Genomic DNA, 24,465 nt, shown 5'->3' with positions numbered 1-24,465 from the left:
TATGTTAATGAGGCGACTTTCAGACTCCACCTAAGGATGGGGGCTGGTTGCCAGGAGAACCAACCATGTTGGAACTTTCAGTCCTACCCCGTGCGTGCCCCCCCGCTGACCTCCTGGTAGAGGATAGGAGCTGGAAACTGAGTTCTATCACCAATGGCCAAAGATTTAATCAATTATGCCTATGAATGGGGCCTCCATGCAAGCTTACAAGGAAAGGGTTTGGAAATCTCTGGGTTGTTGAACACATGGAGATGTGGGGATTGTCGTGCCTGGAGAGGGTGTGGAAGCTCTGCATTCTCCCCCCGTACCTTGCCCTGTGCATCTCTTCCATCTGGCTTTTCCTGAGTTATAGCCTTTTATAATAAACTGGTGATCTAGTAAGTAAAATGTTTCTCTGAGTTCCTGAGCTGCTCTAGCAAATTAATTGAACCCAAGGAAGGGGTCATTGAAAACTTCAATCTACAGGTGATTCATCAGATGGTCAGAAACACAGGCAACAACTTGGACTTGCGACGTGCTTCTGAAGTAGTAGAGTGGGGTTGGGGGCAGTCTTATGGGAGAGAGCCCTTAGCTTGTGGAATCTGATGCTATCGCCAGGTAGCTAGTGTCAGAATTGAGTTCAATTACAGGGCACTTAGCTGATGTCAAAAAACTGCGTGTTGGGGTGGGGAACACCCACTCCCACCCATACACATATCTGCATGTGGAAACTGGTGACCAGAACGCTTACCCTGCTTAAAACCTTTCCACAAGTTTCTGCTGCCCTTTAACCTGCATTCCATTTTAAGGCCTTAGAAAGCATATGTGGTACCTCCTTCCTCGCTAATCTCACCTCTCTCTGAAGTGCCTCTCACTCTCTATATCTGAACCACCACACACGTGGTGTGCTCTCCCTGGTTTATGGGCCAGTGGATGGGTTCATCTCCTGCTTCATGTTTCCTTCCTTGCCCTGCCTGCCTGGCTATCCTTTCTACATCTTTTAAGGCTGAGGTAAGATACCACTTCTTCAGAGACATCTTTCTGGCCCCCTGGACTAGGTCAGGTCCCCTAGTGTGTGCTCCCCAGCACCTGTGGCTCCACTTTGGTAGCACATTCAGAACTCAAATTTGCAAACTCCATGAGGGTAAGGATGGGGCCTATCACATTCACCACTATATTTCTAACCCATGGCACTGTGTCTCATCCAGGGTAGGACTACATATATTTTCCTTATGTACTTTCTCTATTTTTTCTTTCCTAACCAAATTAAGCATAACAGAACTGGAGGTCATGTTCCATTTGATTTGATCCTCATCTTTCTCGAAGACCAAAATGTGGATTCACTGCAAAAGAATTGATGATTTATTTCTTCATTTACTAGAAGGTGTCTGTAGCTCTTTAATAGAGCAATACAGACTTTTCAAGACAAGGTACATTGGTTTGTAAATTCCTTAATCTCAGGAAGACATTTTTAATTACTTTGGGACACAATGTGCTGGAAGCAGAAAATCACCATTAGAAATAAAGTCTTCACGGTCCACAGACACTGGCAGAGTTGGCATCCTGTCCTTGCCTGAACCTCTTGTTGGCATGCTTAGATGAGCAGAGTTAGGGAAGGCACTGCCAGCTGCCCAAATGCAGGCCGAGGCCCTTCCCAAAGGAGGCCACTCTCCAGAAATCATTTCTACTGTTTAAGAAACTATTATATAATATGAGTCTCAAGATCTTAGATGTAAACAATTCCTCATATCAAATTCAGTGAACCAAATGATCTCTAATGGACATTTATCATTTAGCGGCTCAGTGTTCAAACATCTTTCTTATTTGGGGGCCATCCAAGACAGGCAGGAGGCACGACCTTATCCCACATTAGAAAGGCGGAGGGGCACAGCTAGGATGTAGGCAGGCCAAGCAGATATTCCTGCTGGGAACTTAGAATCACCACACTAAGCTATAAGATACATGGAGAGAGAGAGAGATTTTTTCACAGCACCTCCAGCAGTGTGGCCTGGCTGTAAGTGGCCTGTGGTAATGACCTCAACAGCATCATCCTTAATAGACTGACTTGCAGTAGAATTTCCTTCCTGGCTTCTGAGCTTGGTTCCCCAGCCTTCCTGGGATTCAGGGAGATATCTACTATTTCTCTAATAAATTTCATTTGCATTGAAGTCATCCAGTTGTCTGTTGTCTGGAGTTCAGAACTCTAGCAGGTAAATCCAGCATCCAAGCTCCCATCAGCGTTGTCACTGAAATAGCATTACAAGCAAGGAAGCTGATTGTGATCGAAGGAGACCTATGCCTGGCTTCGAACTGGTTTTAAGTTAGAAAAGCACTGAATCCCTCAGTTTCCTCCTGTATAAAATGGCAAGGTGATCATCTTCCTACCTATCCTGAAGGAGTGCTATGAGAATCAAATGAAATAATGTTCATAGGGAGGGACTTGGTACATTGAAATGGTAAAGCAAATTTAAAGGTTATGAGGGCTTAGCTAGCAAAATAGGAGCTAAAAATCAGTCTACTTTTCAGTTGAGGATCACTCCTCCCTCACAATCTGAGATATCTCTGCAAGGATTCCCCTTTATCAGAGATCAGCTGTAATAAGAGCATTTTCAATGTTTACTTGGAGAAGACTCAGGATCAAGTATTAGTTCACCCTTTGAGGCTTGTATAGGGACTCTTTATCACCTAAACATCTTTTTGGAAGAAGAGTGTACATTATAAAGTGTATATTATAAACGGAGTTTTAAACAAACATCATGTATTTAGCATTTAGTATGTAATAAAATATTTAATATTTGTCCCATCTATGGGAGTTCCTACGAGTCAATTTGGAAAGAATCTGTCTGATTTGGAAAATATGTTCTGTTGGCCAGAAAGCTAAAAGCACTAAGATATCCTGAGTCTTCAGGACAGAAGGGGTTCCTTGGGGCAACAGATCAGAAGAGCCCTGGGAGTCCTAGCTGCCTTCAGAGAAGTGGGCGAGGATGTCCTTCATTCGTTCGTTAACTTTTGCCCAGTAGCTGGGTTCTGTGTTCATCAATGGGATGCAGAGATGCTAGAACACAGTGCCTGCCCTCGGGGGAGCTTCAGAGGATCTAGATGTTATTTTAAGTCTCCTCAATTTTAGAATCTATGTGTATGATGGCTTCCTATGGTAGCTTATATTTCTCCTTGTAAATAGTTTATTATTTCAGGCATTTATGTTTTTCTCACTAACTGGACTTCGAGTGCAGACAGCCTCAGACATATGCAAATTGCCAAGTTCAATTTTCTTTCTGAAGGCTGGCATTGCAGAAAGAGCATAGCTTTGAAATCAGAAGCAAAGGTCATTCAAATGCCACTGTCATTGCTGATTATTGTGTGATTTTGGGCAAATTATTGAATTTCTCTGGGCCTTCAACCCAACAAGGTTATTCTTAGGATTCAGTGAAAGCATAATGTGATTTCAGCATAATACTTGGTGCTAAGCAGATACTCAAAAATATGAAGCATTTCATTCTTAATTCTCCACTGTTCCTTGGAGTCCTTTTTGTTGGGAAGCTTTTCCTCCAGAAGCCTTCCCACATTTCCCAGGCTGGGCCAATGACAGCCTCTTCTTTGTGCCTGCGTGGTCCCCAGAATTTACCATTACACTTTCCATGTTATTTTGGAAATAACCTATTTATGTGTCTGTCTCCTCTCATGAGTTTATATGTTTGCTAAGGACACAATTACTTTTTTTTTGCCTCGTAGATTTTGCTGCTTAGTGGATGCTTAGGAAATGTCTGTGCACTGGTTGTATGCAAGTAGGTTAATAAATCATATGTAAAGAATATCCCTTATCTAATGCTCCTTGTGCCCCCTCTGATTTGCACTGCTGTTTGAGGAGGATCTTCCTAGATCGAGGAAGATAGTTCCTGTGTCTCAGGTTTTTTTTTTTTTTAAGATTTATTATTTTTATTTATTTATTTATTGGCTGAATCGCGTTTTTGTTGCTGTGCATGGGCTTTCTTTAGTTGTGGTGAGCGGGGGCTACTCATCATTGCAGTGCGAGGGCTTCTCATTGTGGTGGCTTCTCTTGTTGCACAGAGCATGGGCTCTAGGTGTGCAGGCTTCAATGGTTATGGCATGAAGGCTCAGTAGTTGTGGCTCGTGGGCTCTAGAGTGCAGGCTCAATGGTTGTGGCGCATGGGCTTAGTTGCTCTGTGGCATGTGGGATCTTCCTGGACAAGGGATCGAACCCGTGTCCACTGCATTGGCAGGAGGATTCTTAACCACTGCGCCACCAGGGAAGCCCTGTCTTAGGTTTATGATCTGCACTCTCCCAACCCATCCCCTGAGCTCTGCAAATAATATTTTAATGTGAAAATGTTACTTCTCCCAAAAAAAAAAAAACACCTGCACGAGTTTTTCTGTAGATTAGTTTAAGGCAGAATTTCTAAAAGTATGTCCAGTTAGATAGTAACTCATATTCCAGGGGGAAAAAGATTCTTTAGTTAAATAAGGTTAGAAAAATGCTTTGAAAGCATTTCTTTATTTGCTGCAGAACTTCTCAGATCCTTTATTTGATCATGAACCTTTTTTTCCCTAGAGCATTTCACAGATCTGGTATTATGTAGAAATATCACTTTGAGAAAAGCTGGAATTGGTATCACTGGACTGAACTGCAGACTTTTGAAGGCTGCTTAAAGCTGAGTCCTTGAGTAGTTGTCCTGTGGGTTATCTATTAGAGGTCTGACTGTACATGTTTCCCAAGGTACTATTTTTGCAGCATGTCTACAGGTTGTGAGATGAATGTGTGTGTGTGTGTGTGTGTATAGCTAAAGACATTGAATAAGCAGTACTTAAGGAATGTACCAGAAAATAGCATGCTACTTTTGCTTTCCTACTATGCCCATAAAGTTTATTGAATTTATTCATTTGACAGGTATTACCAGCCAGATTCTATGTCAGACAATAAGGATGCTTCTTAAGTGTAGCCTGGGGCAATCCATGGGTTCTCTGGTCCCTTTTAGGTAATAGAAGGCCTCGGGTACAATCTAAGTTCCTCTGCAGAGAAAATTCAGCACATGTACAGGCCCGTGGAGGAAGTCCCACACCCATCAACCTGGCTATTCCTTTTGTTACAACAAGGAAACACTTCTGTGTAGATTGTTAGCAGAGAAGTGCTGTCCTGAGCCCTCTCGGGGGACCCACAACTGTGGTGCCTAGAAGACCCCCTCTCCCCACAATCTGGCAGCTGTGGCACTGTGGTTCTTCATCGTATGGGCTGGTGCTAAACTGTATGTGCCAAGTTGCTAAGTATTTTGAACATGACTAAAGGGAAAGAAAAAGCCAGCGTGGCCAGGGTGAAAGTGAGAGTAGAGAAGAGGCCAGCGAGGCAGGCAGGGGGCCAGACTCTGTGAAACCCTGTAAGTCATGTCAAGAGTTTTGGAGTTTATCTTAAGAACAACAGAAAGCCATTGAAAGGTCAAGAAAAGGGGAGAAACAACATGATCAGATAAGCTTTTTGAAAGGCTCACTCTTCCCAAAGTCTGGAACTCTGTATGTGATGGGGGACGTGTGTGTGTCCTGGACAGACTATAGGAAAAAAGGACTTATAGGGCAGAGCTGGGCCCTGCTGAATCCCTATCCTCTGGCGAGTGAGCCAGAGGTCAGCCTAGATGGTGGGGCTCTGAAGCCAAGGCTGAGGAAAAGTCTCTTCGCCAGCCGTACTGTTTTTATTTGAGGTGGTCCCTGAACAAGACAGATGTGGGCTCTGAGCTGGGCAGGAAGACAAATCCAGTAAGGTGGGGAGACGTCTGAGTGGGCTTCAACACTGAGAGGCGAAAGCCAGAGCCTGAGGAGTCAGTGAATCTAGACAGAGTGGGGTTCAGCGCAGAGAGCAATGCCTGGAACAGGCCCAGAGGTTTGGGGAGGCAGCCTCTACGTGGTTTCTGAGCCAGAAACCTGAATTTAACTGGTCAGGGTTAAGACAAGAAGTCTTCATCTTTTCAAAAACATCATCAACTCCCCTTGGTTAGATTTCACTTGTAAGTTGTTTAATAGGGTGCCCTGGCTGATACAGCACCCTGAAATTTCTGAAATCTTGCTGAGAAGCTGGGGGGGGGGCAGTGTGGGGACGCACAAAAATTGCATGTTATTTAATGTCTTTTTTTTCCAAGTATAGTTGACAATGTTTCAAGTGTGCAGCAAAGTGATTCAGTTTTTTATATATACATATGTATATTTTTCAGATTCTTTTCCATTATAGGTTATTACAAGATATTGAATATAGTCCTCTGTGCTATACAATAGGTCTTTGTTGTTTATCCATTTTATGTTTAGTAGTGTGTATCTGTTAATTCCAAATTCCCAATCTGTTACCCCCCCCACCCCTGCCCTGTCTAATGTCTTTTAAGCTAAAGGTGTTCAGTATTCCCTTCAGCAAACACTGTTTCTTTGAGCAAAATTATAAGACAGGCCCCAATACAAAGGACAGGTCTACCCATTTTCTTGGGGGAAGCTGTGAAATCCTTGTTAACCCAAATGCAGATGTTGAATCATCTCAGTTTGGAAATATATACTGCTGCCTTTCAACTAGTGTTGGTCTCTGAGTCTTGTTGCTCTTCTTTTGTTAGGGGAGGTGGAGTGGGTGGAGCTCAACCAGAAAAGAAAACCCTCTCAGGCCAGGATAACCAGAGCTGGGATTGATGCTTGTCTCCCAGGGAAGGGTAGAGGTTTTGCTGGGGTTTGGGTGACTCCAAGTGTTGAGCATGACAGGAGGGAAGCTAAATGTGCTGATTAGGTGAGAGACTTTGTAAAATTTCTAGTTTAAGCTGTTGTGCTTTTGGAAAGAAGGTGACAAAGCAGCACAGGGTGGGGAGATGGCTCTGGTCCCCACCCCTGCACAGTCCTCAGAGACTCTCTGGAATGCAGGTTTCAGGAACCCTGAAAAACTATCCCTTAAACAAAAACCCTGAAGCACTGAAAACGATGAAAACAAGGATCCTCCATGGGGCTGGGGACAGAGCTGGAGAGGAAGGACATGGCCCATGTGGCATGGTCACTGAAAGGGGTGGCACAGGTAAGCTCTTAAGAGGACCACTTCAGGGAATCAAAGAAATAATTTGGGACTTTATTTTCATTATTATTATTATTATTGTTATTGTTATTATTTGTGTGTGTAGGGGGCAAGGTGGGCAGGAGGAGGGCTGGATTTCAGGTATAGCACTGGAAGGGATTGAGGGTTGTCATTTGAGGTAATAATATAAGGGAGACTTTATCAGTACCCCAGGATGGGGAAGAGTGTATATAATGCTCAAATTCCACTTGAGTCCATAAGGATATTGCAAATAAAGCCCTTCCCTTCTGCAGGGCTCTAAACATGCAGACAGGAAGGAAACCTGAGAATTAGTGAAACACCCAGGTAATTGAGCTGTGACTCATTTTCACCCTTCCTAAATCCACAATGCAATTTCAATTTCAGTTTGGAAATTCACAAGTACCTATTCTACCTTCACTGAAGCAGCTGCAACATTTAGCTTCTAGCCACACATATTCCCAACCATGTATATTGGAACACAGTGAATTAAATAGTCTTAAAGTCCATGGAGAGTGAGCTTTGGAGTTTGCAGGGTCAGCTGGGGTGACCTTTTTTATACTCCTGAGGACTGAACAAACTAAAATTGCTTGGTGAGACAGGAAAGAATCTCTTTATAGGGGTATTGCTTCTGCATGTTCTGTTCCACATTTTTTTTTCCATAAAAAAACATTGAAACAAACAATAACAGAAGCATTTCTATCTTTCTCTCTGCAGAAAGAATGCCTGAGGAGGCTACTGCACTAGTTAACGTGATTGCATGCTGAATGCCCTAAATTCTCCTTCACAAATACCTCAAGAAGATGGTTCAATTATCAGATAAGACTTTCTATAATAAATCCCTGAGAGATAGAATACATAAAGGAAAAATTATAGAGAAAAGATCACTCACAATACGTGTATGGAATGTAGCCTCTGGTGATGATTTCTTTTAGCATCTTTACTTTAGTTCTGTAGTTCTGGTGGGGAGGAGGAAGTGCAGGATAAGTCTTTGCAGTGGAGCTCGGGAATCCTCCATCTTCAGGTAGCCATGTGAGGTGTTTAGACAATGTATGAACACTAGATGGAGCCCGCAATCTTGAAACATAGTGAAAGGATAGCTGCCTTTTCTTTATAGGCAAGTATGACCACTTAGAAACAGTCAATTATGGGAACTATAAACATATCTACTCAAGCACTTCCCACTACTGGTGTTCTGTGAGGTGCTCCTTATGTAATGGTTTGATGGTCATATATGTTTGGGAAAAACCATATATTTTATCTGACTCTAAGGAGATTCCCAGCGTAAACTAGTAAGCAGATGTTTTTGAAAAGCTCTTCAGTGAAAAAACCTGGTCACTAGGGAACCCTGTCTTTCAGTAGCAAACTAATGCAATCCTGCTGTTCCAATATCCTGTGAACTCACTTTGGGAAATGCTCATCTAGTCCAAGCCGTGCCCCAAAGAAGGAATGGCTCAAACTATCTAAAACAGGCTTTCCTTAGACATGGTTATCTGACACACTTTAAAAAACATCAAATTCTTAAGGCAGAGTGGTTAGTAGTAATAGTACTGACTGAATACATGTGACATGCTCTGTTCTAAGGGCTTTCTCTCCTCTCTTTCCTCAGTATGCCATCTCTGTCTCTACCTATGTTAGATATATTGATATACAGTTGTCCTTGGATTTGCGGCTGGTTGAATGCATGGATGCAAAACCCATTGATACGGAGGGCCAACTGTATACATTGTACCATGCCATTTTATATAAGGGACTTGAGTATCATGGATTTTACTATCAGTGGGGTGTCCTGGAACCAATCACCAATCTTCGGATACTGAAGAACAAGTGGATCTGCTTTTAGGCAGTGAGCATTTTGAGATCACTCTCTCATTCATCTTTGAGATTTCAATTCCCAGTACAGAACCTAGCCCATAGTAAACCATTAATAAAATAAATTATCTAAGAAGATTCTATAGTCTGTATGGGAGAATAATTCTGGAAAATAGGAATGGACATTATATCCCTGATTAGAAAAGTAATTGTTTATTATACAAGTTCCTTCTCTATGAGACCAATTGGGAGCAGAGATCTACTCTCCAGCTCTCTTCTCTGGGGATTCTATTTCTCTTCTCTAAACTTACTACATTATTGTTAGCATAACTTATTTGCAAATTAATCTTACATGACTTAAAAATCTATGTATTGAATTTTTATTTAGAGTTTTTGTTCTTGTGTTTTCCAGGAAGGTATAGCTTATCCTTACATGTCCAGTGCAAGCTGTAGGTGCAAAATAGTATCCTTCATATTCCATTGTTAATAATTCTATTGTCATTTTTCTTTCCATATTGTAATTATGTTTGAGCTTTTCAAGCCTCAGGCTTTAAGCTAGCCACTTTCTAGCCACAGTGTATATAAATTTTCACAAGCTAAGAGGAGAAATATTCCCTTTCCCTTTCCAATTGCAAAAAGCAGATGATATTTCATTGTTGAATTATCTTTGCAAATGTTTTACATAAAAAAGGATAGGGTATTTGAACTTCAGAGATTGTTGTTATATTCTATGAATTGAAATCTCTAAGAAGACTATAATTCTGATTGGTTGCTTTGCTTACATATATATCCATATGTAAATGGATACATATACTTCTAAAAGCAGAAATACTTGGGAGTTTTATTTGTTGAGCCATAAGAAGGATATTAGCTCATCTTTCTTCCTACCACATGCATAGAGGTTAAAACAAATAAAACCCATGGCTTAGTGGGTTTCTCATTTAAACAGAGTTTAAAAGTCTAATATCTCTGTGCGTCAGCTTATTCATCTTTCAAATGAGCATAATAAAGCATAGGGTAATTATAAGATTAGTTATAATTGTGACTGACTCAAAAGCACCACATAAATATTAGTTCTTTATTGTTCTGTGTGCTCCTAAATGTGGTGTGCACACAGGCAGTGTGTACAGAGAAGGTGTTGAATGAGAACATTGTCAAGATTTTGAAGCAATATTGTGCTGTGAGGAGAAAGAACACTGATTCTGGGTCTAGAGACCTGCTTTTGAGTTCAACATCATAGTCAGTAGCTGTGGCTCTCTGGACAAGTCATTTAGCCATTCTGAATCTCCCTTCCCTGATATGGAAAGTGAGAGTAATAATAACATATCCTGACACTTAGAATTTCTTTGAAAATGCCCAGAATCAATGCATGTGAAAGTGCTTCGGGTCTGGGAAAGTGCTATGATAATGTGAATGCTGACTGTGATAAAATGACAGAGTGGTACCCCAGTCTACAGATTCTTTTTTTTTTTTTTTTGTCCACACCATGCGCCATGTGGGATCTTAGTTCCCAGACCAGGCATCAAATCTGCACTCCCTGTAGTGGAAGCGTGAGGTCTTAACCACCAGGGAAGTCCCCAGTCTATGGATTTTGAGCCAGGAGGAGAAAATATGTTCTAGAAAGAATTTTAGAGTCAGTTTCCCAGGTTATAGTGACTTTTAAACATAATTAATTAATCACTTTATTGGCTGTGTTGGGTGTTCGTGCTGCGTGTGGGCTTTCTCTAGTTGCGGGGAGGAGGGCTCTTCATTGCAGTGCATGGCTTCTCCGTGTGGTGGCTTCTCTTGTTGTGGAGCACGGGCTCTAGGTGTGCGGGCTTCAGTAGTTGCCGCATGTGGGCTCAGTAGTTGTGGCGCACGGGTTTAGTTGCTTCATGGCATATGGGATCTTCCCGGACCAGGGCTTGAACCCATGTCCCCTGCATTGGCAGGCGAATTCTTAACCACTGCGCCACCTTATAATAACTTTTTAAGGCATCACTATTTTTACTCAATACTTTCTCATCAATAAACATTTTTTTGAGAGACTGCTATGTGCCAGGCACTGTGCTAAATGCTGAGGATACAAAATCATAAAATATATAGAATTTGCTTTCAGGGAGTTTTTTGCAACTTAGTAGAGGAAGACAGAGGTGTAAATAAATATGGGAAATAAGAGTTATATTTTATATGTCATTTAAGTATAGAGGAAGTAGATGGGGGGAAGTAGTTGAGGGTGTGACATTGGGTGACAGAACAAACACCTTGCATGGGACCTTACCCTATTTATACCATACTCAATCCTTCCAGACATCTGCTAGTGATGAGTGAGCAGGAACATGCATGTGTGGGAGAACCACAGAAACACAAGGCAGGGCCATGCATGTAGGCCGCTGGACACTTTGCTCAGGTCAACTGACTATATTATACAGGTAAATCATGTGTCCATGGGTAGGAGTTGGAGTGATGGTTAACAAATATAAAGTCACCTGGAAAATCCTAGCTGCAAATCATAGCTATACAGCAAAGGCAAATTTTTCTAAGTACACAATGAAAACCACAAAATAAAGGCTCCATTGATTTATAAACCATAACCTCAGCCTTAAAATTGGGCTCCTTATGTAATTTTCTATTATTATTTGCATGATTGCCAAAATTGCAGTATGAACACTCACAATGGATTTAACTACTTATCATAGAGCTTATCCCAGGGAGGTAGTAGAAAGAAGCAGTTAGTAGATATTCAAATAGAAGAAAGGACTTGAAGAAGAAAAGAGGAGGGAAAGCAAGATGGAAGAAAAGATGAATGGAAGGAAGGAGGGAGGGATGTGGGGGTAGGTGATGGGCATGAAAACTGAATATTTAAATCCCAGCTCTGACTCTCTAGTTAGGTAAACTTTGACAAGATATTCAACTTCTCTGAACCTTATTCTTTTCACTGGGACATGAGCAATACCATTCAGGGTGATTGTGAGAATTAAAAATTACTTTTATAAAATGCCTGGTAAATAAGTGGTTATTAACTTACTGCTAGTAATTTTTGTACTTAGGTAAATGGTGATGTTGCTGCCACTTATCAATGTCACCAAATTGTATATAGTACTGTTTCATACATTATTCTTACACAGTTATATGCAACAAACTATATGCATCACAAAGGTACAGTTTTCAGAGGATAGTGATGGATTTTGAAAGAAATTTGGCATTTTGTAAAATAAGTAATGTACCTAAAAATGCATGCTTCTCAATGTTCTACTGGATGCAAATGTGTCTCAGAAAGTCTAAATGAAAACACTAGCACCTTTACCTGTATTTGAGGGAAGTAGCACTCTCAAACACCTGAACACTATTTAAATTACAAATACACCTGAAGCCATAATGCTCTTCTCCATGTTTCCTTTGTAATTAAGGTGCTTTTGGAGTTATAGCTGGAAGTGACTTTCTTTCAAATGGTGTTAGACATGGAGGGAATAAAGATTAAGAAGAAATACTCACAGATAGGATCTGGTCTCCTCTCTGGAGCTCCCCACTTAGGTCTGCTGGTCCACCAGCCAGAATGAAGGATACGAAAATACCTTCTCCATCTTCCCCGCCCACGATGTTGAAGCCCAGGCCAGTGGAGCCTTTGTGCAGGACTACCTTGCGGGGCTCCCTGTAGAAACAAGTGGAGAACACAGCTCATACGGTGGCCCACTCAAGATTTACATTGCTTTTACTTTCACTGGGATATATGATACCAGCAATTTACCACTTATGAAAATGGCTTCCCCAATTATGATAAATTTGTATATCAAACAGATGCTAATATCAGGGCAGATGTCTGAATTGTTCACTGTAACAAATGCCAAAATACCATGCAAATTTATTCCTTAATTCCAAAATGTTTTCTTAAACTAGACTTACTTCCAATTTTCCTTTGTTTAAGACATCTGTTCTTGTACTGAACACCACAGGAGAATTCGATAGGATGGATGTATCCAAAAAGAGGGAGAGAATGTGGGGAACAAGAGACTAGATTGAATAGGCCAGACCGTGAAAGATCTTACATGCCAGCCTGTGGGTTTGTTGTTTGTTTGATTGTTAATTAGAATTTACTCTGTAGGCAGTGGGGACTCACTGGAAGATTTTGAGGCACGAAGAATATTTAAATCCATTTTAGGAAGATTAACAAATGGCCATATGTAGGATTGATGGAGTTGGAAGTGCAGATATGATGGGAGACAGGAAAACCAGTGAGGATGTTGTCCAAGTAATCCAGGTTTGGGGAAGTGACAGCCTGCCCAAGAGAGACGGCAGTGACAATGAAAAGAAAGGGCAGTGTGAGAGAGGTAATTTGAAGGGAGGAGCAGAGGGTCCAGAGATTGATTCAGGTATTGTAGGAGGAAGGGAAGGAAGAACATCTAAGTAATTGGCAAAGGGGGGTGATGGGTGGAATCCAGGGTCATGAGGATGAATATGATTTTGACATGCTCGATTTCAAGTACCAGTGGGACATCCTTGTGGAGATGTGCAGAAGCAGTTAGAGACAAAGGATAGGAATTTAGGTTCTCAGAGAGGACTGCAAATGCAGATTTGAGGGTCATCAATAAAAGGATGAGAGATAAAATCTTAAGCCAACAGTTCATTGAGTTTGTGTAGAAGCTGGAAAAATATGGAACATAGAAATATAAGGAATCTTAGAAGGCATCTAGTTGAATTTTCTCTATCAGTAGTTTCAAAAAATGTATTCTGCAAGCCTTAGGTTTGACCAAGGCACTTTTTGTATCACCCACTCTCCTCTCCCAAATATCTCAGTTCCAATTGTTAAAGGTTCCTCTTCAATTTTTTTTCCTTTTTTTTCCCTCTCTACTTTAATGCTCTTCATGATGGCAAAGAGCCATCCAATAATATATTGGATATTATACTAAGGACTATGCAGACTTTGTTAATTGCTATCACATTTCCTTGCACAAAGAGATGCATTACATCTATATTTAGCCTTGTTATGAGGAAGGATGTACAGTGCACATCAGAGCTTGGACTATCAGTAATATGTAACAATGCTATGTGTTAAGAGGTAACTTGACATAGAGTTAATTCATTCTCTTCTGCAAGTACTTTGTAAGCACCTACTATGTCAGGAACGGTTCCAGCTACTCAGAAAGTTTGTGAGCGAAACAAAAGCCCCTACTGTTATGAGCATACATTCTGCTGGGGGAAGACCACTAATAAGAAACAGATGCAATAAATACGTTTGTTACATAGCATGTTAGAAAGCAATAAATACTCTGAGAAAAAGAAAAAGCAGAGCAGTGTAAAAAGGATAGGTGCTTTTAGAGATGGGCCAGGGCAGGATTTATTGAGAAAGTGACAGTTGAGGAAAGACTGAAGAAGTGAGAAAACTAGTTATGTGATATCTAAAGGAAGAACATTCCAGCCAGAAAGATTAGAGGCCCTAAGGTGGGAGGGTGCCTGGTGCTGTCAAGGAAGAGCTAGGAGGCCACTGTGGCTGAATGAGCGAACAAGGGAAAGAGAATGATAAAAGATGGAAGTCAGTGTATTAGTTTTCTATTGATGAGTAACAGATTACCACAAACTTAGTAGTTTAAACCAGCACCCACTATTATCTCACAGTTCTGCAGGTCAGAAGTCTGGGTGGGCTTGTCTAGGTTGTCTGCCTAGGATTTCTTTCTTTCTTTTTTTTTTTTTAAGCTCTTTATTGGAATATAATTGCTTTACACTCTTGCACCAGTTTTTGAGGTACACCAAAGTGAATCAGCTATATTTACACATATATCGCCATATCCCCTCCCTCCCGTGACTCCCTCCCACCCTCCCTATCCTGGCCCTCTAGGTCATCATCCATCATCGAATTGATCTCCCTTTGTTATACAGCAACTTCCCAACTAGCTATCTATTTTACATTTGGTAGTATATATACTGCCTAGGATTTCTTAAGGCTGTTATCAAGGTGTAAGCCAGGCCAAACTTTATTGGGAAGCTCTGGGGGAAAATCCGGTTCCATATTCAGTTAGGTTGTTGGCAGAATTCAGTTTCTTGTGGTTGTAGGACTGTATTACATGTGTTTTATTATAAGGAATGGGCTCATAAGGTCATGAATGCTGAGAAGTTCCAGTATCTATAGTCAGCAAGCCGGAGACTCAGGAAGGCCAATGGTATAACTTCTAGCTTAAGTTTGAGTCCAAGGTTAGGAGAAGACCAATGTTCCAGTGCAAAGGCAGAAAGAAAGATCAAATTCTCTCTCACCCTGCCTTTGGTTTTATTCAGGCCTTTAACGGGTTGGATGGGGCTACCCATATGAGAGAGGACAATTGGCTTTACTCAGCATACTGATTCAAATGTTAGTCTCATCCAGAAACATCCTCACAGACACATCTAGAGTAATGTTTAACTAAATATCTGGGCACCCTGTGGCCCAGTCAAGTGGACATAAAAAATTAACCATTAGTCTTTCATTTATTTATTTATTGGCTGCTTTGGGGCTTTGTTGCTGTGCATGGGCTTTCCCTAGTTGTGGTAAGCGGGGGCTACTCTTCATTGTAGTGCGTGGGCTCCTCATTGCAGTGGCTTCTCTTGTTAGGGAGCTTGGGCTTTAGGTGTGTGGGCTTCAGTAGTTGCAGCACACAGGCTCAATAGTTGTGGCTCACGGGCTCTAGAGCGCAGGCTCAATAGTTGTGGCACATGGGCTTAGTTGTTCCATGGCATGTGGGATCTTCCTGGAGCAGGGATCAAAGCCATGTCCCCTGTATTGGCAGGCAGATTCTTAGCCACTGTGCCACCTATGAAGTCCCAAGCCATTAGTCTTAACAAAGACTGAGGTCCCTGTTTTCTTGCTGACTGCCAGTTGGAGGTCTCTCTCAGCTTCTAGAGGCCACCCATTTTCCTTCCCAGGTGGCCCTCTCTATCTTCAACCCAAAAATGGTACATTGAATCCTTTTCATATTTGGAATCTCCCTGGCTTGTTCTTCTGCAACTAGCTGGATTTAACTCTCTGCTTTTCAAAGGGTCATGTGATTTGGTTAGGTCTACCCAGATAATTCTTCACCTTAAGATCAACTGATTAGTAACCTTAATTACATTTGCAAAATCCCTTTTCTATGTAAGGTAACTTAACTGTAGGAGTAACACCAGGAGGTGGAGATCATGGGGCCAGTTCATAATTTTGACAACCACAGGCAGAGAGGCAACAGGGATAAATCCTGAAGGGCCTTGTAGACCATTTTAAAACTTTGACTTTTACTCTGAGAGAAATGGGGACCCACTGAGAAGAAGAATTACTTGATCTGATTTACAATTTTAAGTGATTACTTTGGTATAAAATAGATTCGAGGGACAAAGGTTAAAGAAGGTGAGACCAGTTATGTGGCTATTGCTATATTTAGGCAAAGTATAATAGTGCCTTGGACCATGGTGGCATTAGAGGAAGTGGTCAGCAGTGGATACATTTCCAGTCTATTTTCTTTTTATGTTCAGACTGAGTAATTCCTGTTTTCCTATCTTCAGATCCAGTGATTCTTTCTTCTGTTATATTTATTCTGCTATTGAGCCCATCCAGTGAGTTTTAAATTTTTGGTTATTTTATTGTAAAGCTTTAACATTTTATTTGGTTTTTCTTTATATCTTTTATTGCTTTGCTGAGACTTTCTATTTAAAAAAAATTTATTTCAAGTGTGTTTATAATTGCTCATTGAAGCATGATGACTACTTTAAAATCCTTGACAGATGATTACAACATCTGTGTTATCTCAGTGTTGGTATATGTTGATTGTCTTTTCTCATTCAAGTTGAGATTTTCCTGGTTTTTGGTATGATAAGTGATTTTTTATTGTATACTGGACATTTTGGGTGTTGTATTATGAGATACTGGATCCTATCTTGGTCTTTTCCAGGTAGTAGATTGGTTGATGTATAGCATGCAGATCCAAGTGTGATGGATATTCAGCTCCTTACTTGGCTGTGGGAGGAGAGAGAGTGGGGTACTGGCTGGTATTCTACTCATTCTACCTGCCTGTCACTGGTCAGCGTAGAGGCTCAGATCCCTTTGAATCCTCCCAACACCAATGGTGGAGAGGAAGTGGGGTGTTGAATAGCATCTGTTTGAACCACCTGGTTTTGCCTCTTTGCCCCTGGGTGGGGCTAGAAGTTCAGCCCCCTCACTGAGCCTCACTGACATTACCCTGGTAGGTAAAGTGGTTTGCCAATTAGTTCTGCTTCCTTCTTCCTCCTTCTACCTGTTGCCACTGCCTGGGGAGTGGAAGCTCAGCTCCCAGCCAATACCAGGAGTAGGAGAATAAGAATGCTAACCTCATTCTAGCTTGGTGCTGCTGGGTAAAGATGCAAGTTCAGCCTCCCACTAGAAAGTGGAGTGTCAACAAGCAACACCTCATACCATCTTATTCTGCCTTTTTCGCTGCAGGATGGGGATGGAAGTTCAGCTCTTGTTTGGACCACGGGCACCAGTCCAGTGGAGGACACGAACGGCCATCTCATAACTGCTTCTCTCGGCTGTCTCTGGTGGGGCCAGAAGTCAGGCTATCTGCATGGTCTACTGGTACCACAGCAGTGAGTAGACAGTTTTTTCTTTGGTATTTGGCTAGAGTAGGGCCAGCATTACCAAAAAGTTTCCTGTTCTATCAGTCTACTCTTTTCCCAGCCCTTTGGTTACAGGGAGCAGGCTTTTCTTGAGGCCTTTTAATCTGTGCCTGTTGGTGGTTTCAAAGTACAGGCTGCTCCGCTGCCCCATCCAGGATATATGGGAACCAGAAAGAAAATCCAGATAACTCACATCAGTATTATTCCTCTCCGAACCAGTCCGACTTCTTTCAACTTTTTAGAGTGTTGCTATGTTTTCTGGTTTTATTATGTCTAAAGTTGTTTTTGCTTTTCTAACAAGAGGTAGGATTAGAGAGGAATGGGGATAGTCTATTTTGGCTGATACTGGAAATCCAGGTTCTAGATACATTGTGAAGATAGAGGCCAACAGGATTTTTGACAAAAAAGTTATTATAAAAATATCCTTCTTCCTCCAATATAAAACACACACTCTTAGTGGGACCAAGGACATTCAAGCTACAGATAATAAACATAGATGGAAGGAAGGAGGCTATTGTGACTCTTTATCTATATGCTAAATATTGTGCTTGACACTTTCTGAGCATCATTCCATTTTATTCCTCAAAACAATCCAATGAAGGATGTACGCTGATGTCCTCAACTATTTTGAAACTGATCCTAAAAGAAAGATGGATTGATCATTGGATAGATTGAATAGAGCAAGTACAGTGAAATATTAAAAGCAGCATGTAGATGGCGAGTATATGGATGTCCATTATAACATTCTTCAAATTTCTTTGTTTGAAAATTTTTATAACAAAATATTGAGAAAAGTAAATAACCTGATGAAGGAGAAAGTGTTTTGACAACTTTTTAGATTAGTGAAACACGACTTTGCCCAAGTTTTTACTGAGTTAGTAAGTAGCAAAGGTAGAATTAAGATGCAGATTTTCTGATTCAAAATCCCAGAGACTAAAGTATGATATATTTCAGAGATTGTCAACTGACAAAGTTGGAGGCTTAATTTGACCCACGGTGTTTACAAATTTTTGAATTAGTTGCTCATGTTTAAAATTAGGAAAATTTGCATAAAATGTGGATTTATGACTTCACATAAAAAAAAAAAAGACATTCTGTGAATACTGGCTCTTAATTTCCTTGAACAGCAACAGTTGCCTAGAACATGGCCCTCTTTAGAGGGGGCATTCATTCTTTAGCTTGTCATTCATTCTCTAGTCTCACCTCTCCCTCATGTTTCTCAGACAAAAAAGCTCTAAGTTGCAACACATTTGTACTTCTTGTAAAGTTAAGAGGAAAGTAAAATATTTCTTGTACTCATGGTTCTATCAAAAATGAGAAAATGAAAGCTTTATGGAGGGAGCCTGATATTTTAACAGAAAAATGGTAGAGAACAAAATTCCTTTGGAAGTAAGGATTATCTTTACATATTTGATATGCAAAATTACTCTCTGTAGAAAGAATACAGATTTAAAGATTATTGGGAAACATCAGACCCCATTACTTATCTATATACCTATGCATGGGCATTTTGCTAGTGACCCCTATGCATAAAATACATCATTCTTTTAAATTTTTTTTTTAAATTGGAATTTTGTTGATTTACAATGTTATGTTAGTTTCAAGTGTACAGCAAAGTGAATCAGTTACACATAATACATATATCCACTTTTTTTTAAAGATTCTTTCCCATATAGGTCATTGCAGAGTACTGAGTAGAGTTCCCTGTGCTATACAGTAGGTCCATATTAGTTATCTATCTTATACATACTAGTGTGTATATGTCAATCCCAGTCTTCCAACTTATCCCTCCCCACCCTTACCCCGTGGTAACCATAAATTTGTTTTCTATATCTGCAACTCTATTTCTATTTTGTAGATAAGTTCATTTGTACCCTTTTTTTTAAGATTCCACATATTAGCGATATCACATGATATTTGTCTTTCTCTGTCTGACTTACTTCCTACAGTATGACAATCTCTAGATCCATCCATGTTGCTGCAAATGGCATTTTTTCATTTTTTTAATGGCTGAGTAATATTCCACTATATATATATGTACCACATCTTCTTTATCTATTCACCAGTCAATGGACATTTAGGTTGTTTCCATGTCTTGGCTGTTGTAAATAATTCTGCAATGAATATTGAGGTACATGTATCTTTTTGAATTATGGTTTTCTCTGGATATGTGCTCAGGAGTGGGATTGCTGGATCATATGGTAGTTCTTTTCTTTTTTCTTTTTTTTTTTCCCCCGCACTGCACAGCATGCAGGATCTTAATTCCCTGACCAGGGATCCAATCTTGGCCCCTGCATTGGAAGTGTGGAGTCTTGGCATTTAGTCTCTTAACAACTTTCATATATAACATACAGCAGTAAAAATTATATTTACCTTGTCGTACGTTAAATCCCTAGTACTTATTTATCTTATAACTGGAAGTTTGTACCTTTTGATTGCCTTCATCCAACTCCCCCTCTTTCCTACCCTCTGCCTCTGATAGCCACAAATCTGATCTCTTTTTCTATGAGTAAGACAGTTTTTTAAAGAGCAGTTTAGGTTCAAAGAAAATTAAGAGGAAGGTACAGAGATTTCCCATAAACATCCTGCCCCCACACATGTACAGCCTCTCTCACTCTCTACACATCCCCCCCACCCCCAGCATGCTACATTTGTTACAAATGATGAAGCTACACTGACACATCATTACCACCCAGAGTTCACAGCTTACCTTAGGGTTCACTTGGTGTTGTCCATTCTATGGCTTTGCACAAAGGGTATAATGACATGTATCCATCACTGTAGTATCATACAAAGTAGTTTTGCTGCCCTTAAAGTCCCCTGTGTTCCACCTATTCATCCCCCTCTCCACACAACCTCTGGCAATACTAATCTTTTTACTGTCTCCACAGTTTTGCCTTTTCCAGAATGCCTTATGGTTGGACCCCTACAGTATATAGCCTTTTCAGATTGGCTTCTTTCACATGGTAACATGCAATTAATATTCCTCCATGTCTTTTCATGGCTTGATAGCTCATTTCTTTTGAGTGCTGAATAATAATAGTCCATGGTCTGGATATACCACTATTTATTCATTCACCTACTGAAGGACATCCTGGTTGCTTCCAAGTTTTGGCAATTATGAATAAGACTACTATAAACACCCATGTGCAGGTTTTTGTGTGGACATAAATTTTTAATTCATTTGGGTAATACTAGAAGTGTGATTGCTGGATCATATAGTAAGAGTAGGTTTAGTTTTGTGAGAAACCTCTAAACTGTCTTCCAAAGTGGCTGTACTATTTTGCGTATCACCAGCAATGAATGAGAGTTCTTCACCAGCATTTGGTGTTGACAGTGTTCTAGATTTTTGCCAAATAATGGGTGTGTGTTGGTATCTCATTGTTTTGACAGAGCCAGTCTCTTTACTACACGTGTTTTGTCCATTAAATGGAGAGAGAAAGAAAATTTAAAATACTAAACTAAAATACACTTTGTATAAGCCAGAGGAGGACCTGACTTTTAAAAAGGTATCACAAGATATTTACAGAATATAGTTCCCAGAATATTGATACGCAAAGGTTCACTTTAACTGCCCTTGGCTTCTACCATTTGAACCACAAACTTCAGTACTTCATTATGTGTTGCCTTGCACTCTGCTCTCTCTGAACATCATGGTATCCATCCAACCTCTCCGTTCTCTCTAGTTCAGGCCTAGCCTTTTAGGATGGTCTCCTAATTTGAAGATTCTTTGATTCAATTTCAATGTTCCAAACACATTCTTTCCATTAGAATGAAAACTGATTCTCTTAGTTCCCAGCTTAAATAGCTCCAACTCTCCTATGCTCCAGTTGTATCAAACTCCTGTGCTTCTTTGAGTTTGAGATGTTGCTTCATATCTCTATTCCTTGGCTCAGGCCATCTCAGAACTCAGTTCAAGTGCTACTTCTCTGACCCTCCGGGTACAGGCGATTACTTGCTCCTTGGGTCCACACTGTCTTGCACACATAACTCTACTGTAGCATTTATCACATTGCACAGTGACTGTTTGTTCATATATCCTTCTCCCTCAATAGACTGTGAACTCCCGGAGTCCAGGGAGTACTTCCCCAGCAGTAGCAAGATGCCTGACAAGCAGGAACTCAGGAAATAGTTACTGAATGAAGGAATGAACTCCCACAGTGATTCACATCTCACTGACCCTCTACTTCAAATTATAATTATTTATGCAAATATCTTTCCTTTTTGTTAGATTTTAATTAGGGATGGACAAATCTAAAGACGCTAGGGATAGGGCAGGTAACACAGATGCGTGACGCAGGCTGAATAGGGGTTGTAACAAACTGAGAATGTGTTCCCTCTAAGGGCAGCTTCTGCTCAACTCTGGACAGTTGTTCCAGGCAGGAACACTGACTCGTATTGCCAGATCCTCCAGTTTCTAAAGATAAGAATCTAGATTTTATGTGAGTTTTCCAGAATTTTGAGCTGACTGATAAAAAATAAACCAGAGCAGGTCGCACCCACATGTCCCTGTTGTGGGTCAGCTGTGGGCTGCCCGTAAGATTCTGCACTGTTCACAGCTGATGGCACATATGGTGTCTGCTTCTGTTTGTCTCCTCTGGGATGCTCAGTGTGGTACTTGGCTCATGGTGATTCGCTGTAAGTTGAAGCTGATGTAATAGTCCACGTTCAGCCCCATCTCTGTCCTTCCAAGTCATGCTGAAATATCCTCTTCTTTTCTCTTATTTATCCCTTTTGTCTTAATTTTTCCTTTTATGTTAGACCTGCTCAAGGTCCACCTTCTTCATGGTGGCCCATTCCCACACATTTTGAGCCACAGCTCTCATTTCTGCATGTTTATTGCCTAGGCCAATGACTTTGGGTCTGATGAACATAACTCCCTGCATTTCCATGAACTTTTGCATATGTGAGGGCATCGTGGCCTCCACAGAGATTATAATCTATTGAAGGTGTGATGTCATGGTTTATATTTCTAGGTATCCTCAGTATACCTAGAAGAATGCTCAATAAACACCTGATGACTGAATAAATGAGCACTACCACCAATTTGCAAAGAACTGCAATACCTTTCATACTGAAGTGATTTGAGCTCTAATTTTCTAGTCATTCATCATCCAGAGTTTGGATGGCCTAGGGACCCATTAGTAGTCATTATTATATATTATTAAATGTGAACAGTGGAACACAATTCTAACACTTGTTCCTCATTCAGGATTGAGCTCAAGAATCATGATCTTCTGGAAACTGTCCCTGACACTCCCTTCAATCTCCCCATTCGAGGCTGTGAGGGGTGGCTCCCCTAGCATTTTCTCCATATATCTATCATAACGCGTATGACACTGAGTTGGCAAACCTGTCTCCCTCTCCAGTTAGAATGATCAGCTTGAGAGCAGGGAACATGTCATTTGATTTTTGTCCCCAATAACTGGTACATAGTAGGTGCTGTTTACTAATTTCAGCTTTCATACTAGATTTTAAGTTGGAATCTATAGAAGATGGAACCTTATATACATAGATATCTATATTATATATATATAGATATATATCTATATATATATTTAAAAAACTTACCTATCTGCTTACAAATATATATTTTATTCATGTATCAAAACTCAATAAACAGACATCTATGGGGTACTGACATTGTGTCAGGCACTGTGAGTACAAGATTAATGAGCCTGGGGTGGGAGGAGCCACATGTAAACAAACAGTTATAAGAGCCCAGAACGGGAGAAGTGCTTGGTCAGAAGCACGTGCGCAATAAGCTAAAGCAGCCGAGAGTAAAGAGCCACAGTCTTCCTCTAAAAAGACTTTGTCTTTTTATCATCACCTGGATGGAATATGCTACATTCACTTATGAAGTTTTATTTTTCTTTTCGTGTGGTGTAAAAAGCTTTTATAATTATAAAGACCTCTGGAGGATGAACAGTTGGGGGGATGCCAGCCTGACTTGCTCCCAGCTGTGGCCAATCAGCAGCAGCAGCATCTTGTTTAGCTGGAGTCTCAGAGGATGCTCTCAGCCAGCTGTGATGTTTTCTTTTCAGCAGAGAGTGCTATGAGCTATTTTTTTCCTCAAACCAGATGGCTTAAGAGGGTTCAGGATTAAAAAAAAAAAGTGACTACCTAAACCTGAAGGCTTTCTCATGGCCATTAGTGGGATGTTCCTTGAGCTCTGAACCTCTAAGGTGTGTGAAGTCACTCCCAGAACATCCATGGTGAGAGGCTGTGTGGTGCAGTGGGAAGTAATCTATGAAAATGTCTCTAGTCATCTTTCTAAAATACACATCTGACCATATTACTCTCTTGCTCAAAACCTTGCAGGGATCCATATGTCCTCAGGATAAAGCCTAAACTTCAAAAGCATGATATCCAAAGTTCCCCATCATTTGACCTTCAACTACCCCTTTAATGCCTAACTTCACCATACTTCCTTGCACTCCATGTTCCAGCCATACAGAATTGCCAGCCACAAAGTTGTTCCTCACACCAGGTTGTTCCATGTCTTATTGTCTGTTCCCAGACTGTTCTCCGGCATGGGCTGTTCTCCTTGGCTTGAAAGATGCCTTCTCCTGCACCCTCATCTATATAATGAACTTCTACTTCCACTGGCCTTCAAGACTGAGGCCCGGTGTTTTCTCCTTTCTGTTTCCTTATCCACTCTTGCCTCTGGAAGAACTGACCATTTCTCCTTTTTTGAAACCACATTACTTTTTTGTTGATCACACCACTATTGTTATCTTTACTGTTATAAAACTACTTTGTTTGCCTATCTATTCTGTGAATCTGTATGGTCCTGAAGAATAAACACGATGGTTTATTTGTTTTTGTAATGTTGGGAACTAGTACAGACTGAACCCATAAGACACACACACACATGTGCACATACACACACACACACACATATACAAAATATACTGCATGAACAAAGAAAAAGCAAGTGAAGGGTAGGGTGAAATGATACTGAATTCTAGTTCCACCTCTCTAGGGATGTGGGAGAACTTGGGTGTGCCTTCTGTGGGGCAGGTTCCTTGCTTGAGTAATAA

General features: G+C 40.7%; 1 protein-coding gene across 4 annotated transcripts in view; it reads right to left on the bottom strand.

Moving 5' to 3' along the window:
• The window catches only part of DLG2 (discs large MAGUK scaffold protein 2), a 1,973,535-nt gene that overhangs the window by 344,928 nt on the left and 1,604,142 nt on the right, over nucleotides 1–24,465 (bottom strand). For all 4 annotated transcript variants that reach the window (XM_057748299.1, XM_057748301.1, XM_057748302.1 and 1 more), the window contains one exon: nucleotides 12,326–12,482. In XM_057748299.1, coding sequence (XP_057604282.1) covers nucleotides 12,326–12,482 — 157 coding nt within the window. The remainder of the gene's footprint in view (nucleotides 1–12,325; nucleotides 12,483–24,465) is intronic.

Source organism: Hippopotamus amphibius, chromosome 9, assembly GCF_030028045.1.
Source record: "Hippopotamus amphibius kiboko isolate mHipAmp2 chromosome 9, mHipAmp2.hap2, whole genome shotgun sequence".
Taxonomy (NCBI): domain Eukaryota; kingdom Metazoa; phylum Chordata; class Mammalia; order Artiodactyla; family Hippopotamidae; genus Hippopotamus; species Hippopotamus amphibius.
Note: the sequence above shows the minus strand (reverse complement) of the source record. Positions and strands in the feature narration are given on the sequence as shown.